Source organism: Tauraco erythrolophus, chromosome 31 (genome assembly GCF_009769465.1).
Source record: "Tauraco erythrolophus isolate bTauEry1 chromosome 31, bTauEry1.pri, whole genome shotgun sequence".
NCBI classification, from domain to species: Eukaryota; Metazoa; Chordata; class Aves; order Musophagiformes; family Musophagidae; genus Tauraco; species Tauraco erythrolophus.
The window spans coordinates 836,933-847,051 of NC_141495.1; the positions used below are offsets into that span (position 1 = coordinate 836,933).

The following is a 10,119-nucleotide window of genomic DNA, read 5'->3' on the forward strand; positions in this document are numbered from 1 at the left end:
CCGGGCTGGCGGCGGCGGCGGCGGCACCGGGACCGCCCCGCCCGGCCCGGCCCCCCGGGCGCTCCCCGAACCCCGCCCCCCGGCCCCGCCCCCCCCGGCCCCGGGACGCTGCACCGGGACCGACGCTCGGGACAGGGGACGCGCCGTCGGGGCGGCGAGAGCTGCCCCGAGCCCCCCGGGGAGGTCTTGCGGGCGGGGGGGGGGGGATCCCCGGGTCCGGCCACCCCCTCGGTGCACGGGGACACGTGTCCGTCTGCGCTCCGGTGCTGGCACCGGGCGTCCGTCTCTGCCCGGTGGCTGTCCCGGTGTTCCCGGGCTGAGCCGGCCGCCGCTGCCCACCCCCGGCGGGGGGTTCGGGTAGGGGTCTGGGCTCGTCCCAGGGCACCGGCTGGGTGCAACACCCAGGGTCCTGACACGGTCGGGACTCGGTCCCAGCAGGCGGCAGCAAAGCCTGGAGAAACCGGCACCCACCGGCGTCCAGGACCCCTCCCTAGTACCCATCCAGGTCCAGGACCCCTGCCTGGCACCCACTTGCGTCCAGGACCCCTCCTCAGCACCCACCCGTGTCCAGCATCCTTCCTCAGCACCCAGTGGGTGCAAGGCATCCCTTCTCCTGGCACCCCAGCACCCTTTCCAGCCCCACAAGCCGCGTGGGACAAGGGAAGCTGAGCCCCCACCAGCAAGGAGCTGGACTGGGGGGCCTGGAGCTGGGCCGGGGCCCTGTGAGGAGCCAAACCTGCCCCAAAGCCCTCGTGTCCCTGCGCCTGGGGGGACACAGCCCCCCCGGGCAGGAGGGAGAGCCCAGGGCCAGGGAAAAACGGGGAGCAGCCCCGGCTCGGGGGGGGGTCACACTGGCACATGGCAGGAGCCTGGTTCCCTCGCCCCATGCCGGTGGTGGTGGTGGCCCCGTTGGAGACAGCGGTCCCCTTGGCGGTGGTGCCGGTGCAGGCCCCGGTGCGGCTCCCGGACGACGGCATCGGCACGCCGGCCCCACCGGCGCACCCACATACCAGCCCCGGTTGCCGAGAGGTGGGGAAGCCCGGCTGGCGGATGGGGGGCTAATGGGATTAGGGCCACCGGGTCAGAGCCGGGCTGGCCCCCGCCACACAAAGCTGCCGGCCGGTGGGAACGCACCGGTGCCGGCTCCGCGGCTCCCAGCCCACCGGGGAACCCCAGTCACCCCCACTTCAGCTCCCTGGCATCCGGGCAGCCAGCACCGCACCCTGGCTTGGCGTCACCAGCACGGGGGGGTCATGGGGGCCAACAGCCCCCCCCATCTGGTGTGGGGACAGATGTGCTGGCCCCCAACGGGACTCAGCTGGTCCCCTGGCCCGTGGGGGGGGTGACACCGGGGGGCTGAGCCCCACTCACGCCCAGCCCAGCACTGGCACCGTCCCCACGCCCCGGCTGGGATTAACGCTAATGGGATTTACCATTTCATCCAATATTCCCCTAAAGATGAGCCTGGGAAGGGGGGGCCCCCCCTCGCCCCCCCGCCAGCCCCCCTCGCCCCCGCTAAGCTCTTTCTAATTAAAACCAGCCCGGGGCTGTCCATCACCGTCCCCTCCGCCGGACCCCCGCGCCGGGGGGGCTGCGGAAGAAGAGCCGTGGGGCAGCGCTACATAAAACATGTTTAATATCCAAGGGGGGGGCCGGGGGTCACCCACCGTCTCAGGCGTGGGGTAGGGGGGGTGTGGGGGGGGCGAGTACACACGTCCCCGGACGGGGCAGAGCCGCAGCGACACGTCACACCAAGCACAGACCGGGGGTATAAATACAGTGCCAGGGAGGGGGGGGGGGACAGTATGGGGCCGTCCGTCCGTCCGTCCGTGAGGGGCAGGGACATACAATCACTATGCTGGCATGGGGTTGGGGTGCAGGTGGCCTGGGGTGGGAGGGGGGGGCACGGCCGGGGGGATCGCGGGGGTCCCAGTAGCCCCGTCCCCCCCCACCCCATGGGGGTCACACTGCGGGGAGGAGACCTGCCTCGAAGTGACATGGGGGGGGGCCGAGGACGTGTGGGACCCCCCCGGGGGGGGCACGCAGGGCTGGGAAGGGGTGCTGGGGTGGGGGGTGGGGGGTGGGGAGTGTATGGTCCCAAATGCCCCCTGCGGCCCTGCTGCCCCCACATTTGGTCCAGAGGAAGGCGAGGGGGTGCGGGGACATGCACGGGGATGGGGTGCCCTGGCACGGCCCCCCCCGGGCAGGGCAGCACCGAGGTGGCCCCCAGCCCCCATCCCGCTCCCCGGGGCTCTGCCCCCGCCCCCCCAATACGTTATATATAGCTGTATTTCCACGCACGCACACACGAGATCCGAGGGGAACCGAGGAGACCCCAAAAAAAGGCGAAAAAACCCCACAGCAACCGGTGCCAGAAGAAAGCAAAACCCAACCGGGGCGGGGAGGGGGCGGCTGGGGGGGGCCTGGCACAGCCCCGGGGGGGGAACCGGGGGCACGGGGAGGGGGCCGGGGCCAGCGGCCGCCCGCTCACTTCTTGTTCTTGAGCTGGTTGGCGAGCCAGTCGAGGCCCTCGTAGAGCCCGTCGCCGCTGGTGGCACAGGTGGCCTGGATGTACCAGTTACGGTGGCGCAGGGAGTGCAGCCCCAGCTTGTCCGTGATCTCCGCCGCGTTCATGGCGTTGGGCAGGTCCTAGGGCAGAGACAGGGTCACACACCAGCCCCGACGCCACGGGGACGGGCGCTGTCCCACCGCGGGGGCAGACGCCAGCCCCAACGCCGTGGGGATGGGCGCCGTCCCAGTCCAGGGGGCTGACAGCAGCCCCGACGCTGCGGGGAGGAGCAGGGGTCTGCCACGGGGATGTGAGATACCAGCCCTGATGCCATGGGGATGGGCAGAGCCTTGCCACAGGGGCTGTTTTACGGCAGCCCTGACACCACGGGGACGGGCACCGTCCCACTGCGGGGGCTGACACCAGCCCTGACGCCACGAGGAGGAGCATGGGCCTGCCACCGAGGTGTTAAGATCCCAGCCCCAACACCACAGGGATGGGCACGCTCCTGCCTCAGGCACCCAGACACCAGCCCTGACGCCCCGGGGATGGTCCCAGCCACATCATAGGGGCCGCTGCCCGCCGCCCCCCGCAAGCCCAGACCCACCTGCTTGTTGGCGAAGACGAGGAGGACGGCGTCCCGCAGCTCGTCCTCCGCCAGCATCCGCATGAGCTCCTCCCGCGCCTCGTTCACCCGCTCCCGGTCATTGCTGTCCACCACGAAGATCAGCCCTGCGGACGGCGAGCGGGTGCTGCTGGGAGCGCAGCATCCGGCCGGCCCCGCGGCCACCCCGCTCCCCGGTGAGCCCCGTCCCCCCCCACGCCGCGGCCCCGGGGGGGTCCTACCCTGGGTGTTTTGGAAGTAATGCCGCCAGAGGGGCCGGATCTTGTCCTGCCCACCCACGTCCCACACGGTGAAGCTGATGTTCTTGTACTCCACCGTCTCCACGTTGAACCCTGCGAGGAACGACAGCGGAGGGAAACTGAGGCACGCGGGGCCGCCAACAGCCTTCCAAGGAGCCCAGATGGGGAGGGGTCCCCACCACGGTGCCCGCCCCCCGCCCCGCACACCTATGGTGGGGATGGTGGTGACGATCTCCCCCAGTTTCAGCTTGTAGAGGATGGTGGTCTTGCCGGCGGCGTCCAGCCCCACCATCAGGATCCGCATCTCCTTCTTCCCGATGAGGCTCTTCAGCAGGTTCCCGAAGATGTTGCCCATGGTGACGGCGGCGCTGGCTCCTGGCTCCGTCCGCAGGCGAGGCCCGATCCTGCGGGGGCACGGGGCAGGTGCTGGGGCGGGGGGGGGAGCTCCAGGGATCCCCCGTGCTCCGGGGGGGCTGCAGGGATCAGGGACTCCCATGTCTCGGGCTTGGGGGACCCCGGGTGGGGGTCCAGGGATGGGGCCACGCATTGCATGGGGGCTGCCCTGGCGTGCAGCTCAATGTGGGGGGGCCGTGCTAGGGGGGTGGCCCCCCCCACAATGCACCCTACAAGGGGACAGGCGAGCGCTCTGCACTGGGGGAAACTGAGGCACGGATCCCAGCCCTCCTCGGGGAAGGGCACAGCCCCCATCCCGGCCCCGACACCCCCCCAGCCCGTCCACGGCCCCCCCGGCCCTGCAGCCTCTCCGAAGGGGGGGGCCCCGAGCATCCCCCGCCCGGCCCCCCCCGCACCGCAGCGCGCCCCTCCCGGCCGTGGGCTGCCGCCCGCCCCCGACGCCCCCCCGCAGCCCCTCGGCGCGACGCCCCCTGAATCCATTGCCCCCTCCCGGACCGCAGCACTCCCCCCTCCCCGCTGGCACTGCGCCCCTCCAACGCACCGCCCGGATTGCAGCGCACCCCCAAATCGCCGCGCTCCCCCCGCCCCCGCCGCATCGCCCCCCGCCCCCGCACGCCGCACAGCCGCTGCCCGCCCCCCCCCCCCGGTATCCCCGAGCCCCTCCCGCTGCACGGCATCAGCCCCCCTCGGTGCGATGCCCCCCCCCACCCCGGTGCTCCGCACCCCCAATGCACCGCGCACCCCCAAACGCGCTGCAGCCCCCCCCACCCCCCCTCCCCGCCTTCCCCCCCCCGCCCTCGGTGCAGCGCACCCGCCGACACGCGGCGCCCCCAAACCGACCCCCCCCCGGTGCGGACCCCCTCGCACCTGGTGCCGGTGCCGGTGCCGGTGGCGCCCCCCGCCCGCAGCTGACTCTGCACCGCTCCCGCCGCCGGAAGCGGAGGCCCGATCGCGCCGATCTCGCGAGAGCGCCCGGTGCCCCCCCCCCACCCCGCTTCCCGCCCCCCCCCGGTCCCCAACCCCGCACCGGGCCCGGGGGCGCGCGCTGAAGCGGGGGGGGGGGGGGCCGCGGAGCTCGCGAGAGCCGCGAGCTGTTTCCATGGCAGCGTCTGCAGCAGTGCGGGGGGGGGGTGTGGGGGGGGGCTGCAATGGGGGGGGGGGCGCGATGAGGTGGAGGGGAGCGGGGGTGTCCCGGTGCCTCCTCGGCATGAGTACCGGGGGGCAGAGCCCCGTGCGGGGGAGGCATGACAAGGGGGGGTGCCCTGTGCTTCACGGGGGGGACGGCGGGGACCCCAATAACCGCATGGGGGTCCCAGGGATGCTCCCCCCGCATAGGGACCCTGGCCCTGCCTCGGGCCAGGCTGGACCCCCCCGCCCCGGCCTGGTGCGACACCGGCGGTACCGAGGCCGTCCCGGTGCTCACGGGCCGGGCAGGGGCTGGCAGCGGGCGCGGGGCACCCCCGGCTCCCCCCCGTCCCTCGATCCGCCCAGCTGTCCCGCGTCCGTCCGTCCGTCCGTCCGTCCGTCCCTGCTCGGTGCGGCGGGACGGGACGGGACGGGACGTGCGGCCCCCCCCGCCCGGGCAGGTAAGGGCGGCCGCCCCGGGGGCACCGGCAGCACCGACCGCCCCGACGGCTGCGGGAGCCGCTACGCGCCGCCGGGATCCCGCGGACGCCCCGGGGGCAGGGGGGGTCCCGAGCATCGCCCCCTCCGGGGCCACCGTCGGGCTGCGCGGGGGCAGCAGAGGGGACGGGGTGGGAGCGGGGGCACCGGCAGGGGTGCTCGAGGCAGCGGGAGGCGGCAGAGGGAGCGGGCAGGGGGTCCGGGGGGAGTGGAGACCCCCGGGAGGGCCCTGAGAAGGTGCAGGGGAGAGGAAATCGTGTTTGGACCCCGCCGCTGGTGGCACAGCCCCGGGCAGGGCCCTCCCGGCCGCGCCCCGGGGCCTCCCCGCGGCCGCTGACCTCAGCCCCGGGAGCCCCGACGGGGCGGCGGCCCGAGGGCGCGGACACCGCCTGGCCCGGCCGGGAACCGGGGAGGGGGGGGGCGGGAGATGCCGTCCTGGAGTGGACCTCGGGGCGGCCTCGGGCCCCTCCCGGGCCGGGAGAGGGGGTAAGGGGGGGGGGGGGACCCGGTGTGAGCCCCCCACCCGCCACCGGCCCGGGCTTTGTCCGTTCATGAATTGAAATCGCGAGCGGCGGCCCCGGGCCGTGACGGGCGAGCGGGACTAATCCGGCCCCGCATGACTGGTCCGGGGAAACCGCCGTGGGGGGATTACCCCCCCCGGGCCCCCCCACAACGGGGGGCTCTGCTCAGCTCAGCGCCCCCCCCCCCCCCCCTCCCCTCCCCAGCCCATCCCGGTCCCGAGGATTTCACACACACGCACCCCCCACCCCCCCCACCCCAGGAGGGGACAGAAGAGACAGACCCTCGTCCCCACCGAGACACGTCCCGGCACCGGCCCTGTGGTCCACGGACACGCGGGGCCATCCCCCCGCCCTGGGCACCCCCCTGCCCTTCTCTCCATCACATCCCTTCATCCCTCTCTCCGGTCCGTCTCTCCGTCCCTCCCTCCGACACTCGGTGCCGGCCCGGGCCGGGCGTCCCGGGGCACGGGGAGCCGTGCGGGACCGTGTCGCACCCACGGAGGGTGCACACGCCATGGGCGCCCACGGGCACGTTCGCTGGGGGTCTGGGGTGCAGGGGCGGCGTCGGGCCCCGTCCACAGCCAGCCTGGCCCGCTCTGCCCCCGGGACAGCCCGGCCCCGAGCGGCCAGAGGACGCGGCCGCCCCGTCGCGCCGGGCACGGACCGGTACTGGCGGCGACTGGAGCGGTAGAGGGGTCTGGGGGTCCCGGACCGGCCTCGGTGACCGGCGCAGCCCCGACGGTCCCGCGCCCCGGCGAGGCTGCGCGTTCCCCCTCCAAACCCGGGGGTCCCGGGACGGCGTCCCCGGGCTGTCCCGGGTCTGTGATCCCCTGTGAGCCCCGGGCTGTGCCCAGCCTCTGCCCTCCCCGTTCCCCCGGGGCTGTCCCGGGAAATCCCGTCACTCCACTCCCCCGTGCGCTTCGGGCTGTCCCGGGAGATCCCGGGCTATCCTCGGCCCCCGCTCCCTCCGTGCGCCCGGAGCTGTCCCGGGCCGTCCCGGGCTATTCCGGGACCTGCTCCTCCTGGCGCCGGGAGCTGTCCCGGGCCGTCCCGGGCTTCCCCCGTCGGTGCCGGTGCCGGTAGAGCGTGTGCGCGGAGCGGCGGGGCCGGGCGGCGGGGGGCGGCAGCCGGGTCCCCCCACACCCCCCCGGCCGCGCTCTGGGCACGGGGCCGGGGCGCAGCCACCCGCCGGGCTAATCCGGGCCGTGACGGACAGGCCCGGCGCCGCCGCTCCGGCCGCCCCATAAGAGGTGCCGCGGCTCCGCCGCTCCCCATTGTTAGGGCGAGGACGCGGGGAGGCCCCGCTCGGCGGGACCGGCCCATGGGGACCCTCCGCGCCGCCCCTATAAGAGGGAAGGGGCTGGAAGATGCTCCCGGGTGCTGAGCGCTGCGCACCCGCCGCGCCGAGCCGAGTCCAGCCGAGCCGCCTCCCCGGGGAGCCACCGGGAGCCGTGCACCGACCGCCCAGCATCGGCACCGGGCACCGGGTACCTCGTACGGACCGCCGAGCACCGGCACCGGGCGCCGGGCACCGCGCACGGACCGCCCGACGCCGCGCCCCGGGGACCGGGCGGGGAGCGGCGGGCACCGCGCTCCCGACGCCGGGCACCGGACACCGGCTGCAGCCCGGTGCGGGTGTCCGGTGTCGGTATCGGTGCCGGCCCGCCCGCCCGGCGCTCCCCGCGTCCCCCCGCGGCCGCCCTCATCGGAGCCGCCCGCCCTGCCCGCGCCCCGCGCGTCCGGAAACACGCGTGGATGTAGCGGCCGGGCCGGGGGCTCCGCGGCACCATAAATACCCCGGCGGCCGCTCGCCCGCGCACTCTGCCGGGGCCTCCCGGTGCCGGAGCCATGCGAGCCGCCGCGCTGGGGCTGGCGCTCCGGGCGCTCTGGGCTCTGGCCCTCTCCTCCCTCTCCAACACGCTGGCGGTGAACAACAGCGGGCGGTGGTGGTGAGTCCGCCGGCACCGGCACCGGTACCGACACCGGGGGCGGGATGGGGAAACGGGACTGGCACCGGCACGGCGGCGGCTGCCCCGTAGCCGGAGATGGGGCGCGCAGGTGCCACCAGAGGGGATGCACGGTGCCGTGACCCCCCTCCCCACCAGGCTGCGGGGAGGAGGATGCTCCGGTAGCGGAGAGGAGCCGGGTCAAGGCTCCCCCACGGGACGGGGGGGAGGTTGAGGTGGGGAGCGGGATGCCAGGGACCCCCTCCCTGGTGATGGTCATCGGCGCCTGTGCCACAGGGGCATCATCAACGTGGCCTCGTCCACCAACCTGCTGACGGACTCCAAGAACGTGCAGCTGGTGCTGGACCCCAGCCTGCAGCTGCTGAGCCGTAAGCAGCGCAAGCTGATCCGGCAGAACCCCGGCATCCTGCACAGCGTCAGCTCCGGCCTCCAGACCGCCATCAAGGAGTGCAAGTGGCAGTTCCGCAACCGCCGCTGGAACTGCCCCACCTCCCAGGGCCCCAACATCTTCGGCAAAATCGTCAACCGGGGTGAGGCCACGGGGCGGTGGGAGGCGGCGCGGGGCTCCCCGGACCCCCTCCGCGGCACCCCGGAGGAGGGATGCTTGGCGAAGCATCGCTGGTTCACCGCGGGGCTTCGCCAGCGTCCAGCCCATCACCAGCCCGTCATGGCTGTGGGTTGGGGGTGCAGGTGGGTGCCCCCTCGCCATCCCGGCAGCACCCTGAGGTCCCGCTCCCCTCCGCAGGCTGCCGGGAGACGGCGTTCATCTTCGCCATCACCAGCGCCGGCGTGACGCACTCGGTGGCCCGGTCCTGCTCGGAGGGTTCCATCGAGTCCTGCACCTGCGATTACCGGCGCCGCGGCCCCGGGGGGCCCGACTGGCACTGGGGGGGCTGCAGCGACAACATCGACTTCGGGCGCCTCTTCGGGAGGGAGTTCGTGGACTCCAGCGAGAAGGGCCGTGACCTGCGCTTCCTCATGAACCTGCACAACAACGAGGCCGGGCGCATGGTGAGGGCACGGGGGGCTGCCAGCAGCACTGGGGGGGAGGAACGGGGACGGCCACCGAGCCCCCCAGCCTGTCCCTGCGCATGGCTTGGGAACCGTTGGAGAAAAGTTTCCCACCTGGCTTTAGGCAGGCTGGGCATGATGCGATGCTGCAGGGAAACGGGGTGCGGGAACGCAGTGGTCCCCGGGGGGGGTCCCAGGCTGCTCACAGCACCCCGTATCCCCCCCCCCCGCCCTGCAGACGGTCTTCTCAGAGATGCGCCAGGAGTGCAAGTGCCACGGCATGTCGGGCTCCTGCACCGTCCGCACGTGCTGGATGCGGCTTCCCACCTTCCGCGCCGTGGGCGACGTCCTGAAGGACCGCTTCGACGGCGCCTCCCGCGTCATCTACGGCAACAAGGGCAGCAACCGGGCATCGCGCGTGGAGCTGCACCACCTGGAGCCCGAGAACCCGGCCCACAAACCCCCCTCGCCCCACGACCTCGTCTACTTCGAGAAGTCGCCCAATTTCTGCACCTACAGCGGGAAGACGGGGACGGCGGGCACGGCCGGGCGCTTCTGCAACAGCTCCTCGCCGGGGCTGGACGGGTGTGAGCTGCTGTGCTGCGGGCGCGGGTACCGCACGCGCACCCAGCGCGTCACCGAGCGCTGCAACTGCACCTTCCACTGGTGCTGCCACGTCAGCTGCCTGAACTGCACCAACACGCAGGTGCTGCACGAGTGCCTGTGAGCCCCTGGCACCCATCCTGCCCAGCCCCAGAGGGGGTCTGTGCCAACCCCCCATGACGGGCGCCCGGCTGGATTGAAGGTGCTCATGGATGGGCGTGTGGCCGTGCCCTGGGGACCCTCCCCGCGTCCTGTCCTGGGCAGAGCGGGCACCCCGGGGCCAGCAGCTGGCCTGGGTGGGCTCGGTGCCACGCACCTTCCCGGCCCCGGCTCCGTGGGGTCCCCCTTCTCGCTGTAAATAAAATATTTATTGTGGTCGGTTTGATGCCGCCTCCCCCCTCCCGCCGCCTCGTGCTTCGCTGGCCCCAGGCCCTGTTTTTTATAATTAAAGATAATAATAATTAATAATAATTAATAATAATAATGCTTTGTTACAGGTTTTACTGATAGCCTTTAGAGAAGAATAAAGGATATATTTTTATCAGTCCTGCCCCGATTCCTTTCTGGGGCACCAGGGTAGGGAGGGGATGAGTTTGTGGGGAGGGGG

General features: G+C 73.3%; 2 protein-coding genes across 4 annotated transcripts; one reads left to right on the forward strand and one right to left on the reverse strand.

Annotated features, from left to right (window-relative positions):
• Positions 1-2,487: 2,487 nt before the first annotated feature.
• Positions 2,488-3,728, reverse strand: ARF3 (ARF GTPase 3). Of its 3 annotated transcripts, XM_086628575.1 has the most exons (4): positions 3,581-3,728; positions 3,356-3,466; positions 3,117-3,241; positions 2,488-2,649 (listed from the first exon to the last, which is right to left on the reverse strand). In XM_086628575.1, the coding sequence occupies exons 1-4, from the start codon at positions 3,726-3,728 to the stop codon at positions 2,488-2,490; spliced, it is 546 nt and encodes a 181-aa protein (XP_086484701.1). The 3 variants fall into 3 exon arrangements, with proteins under 3 accessions (XP_086484701.1, XP_086484702.1, XP_086484700.1); XM_086628576.1 differs by lacking the exon at positions 3,356-3,466; XM_086628574.1 differs by having other exon boundaries at positions 3,117-3,466.
• A 4,051-nt stretch (positions 3,729-7,779) lies between these two features.
• On the forward strand, positions 7,780-9,636 carry WNT1 (Wnt family member 1). Its single transcript, XM_086628573.1, has 4 exons — positions 7,780-7,880; positions 8,175-8,428; positions 8,644-8,909; positions 9,148-9,636. The coding sequence occupies exons 1-4, from the start codon at positions 7,780-7,782 to the stop codon at positions 9,634-9,636; spliced, it is 1,110 nt and encodes a 369-aa protein (XP_086484699.1).
• Positions 9,637-10,119: the final 483 nt, after the last annotated feature.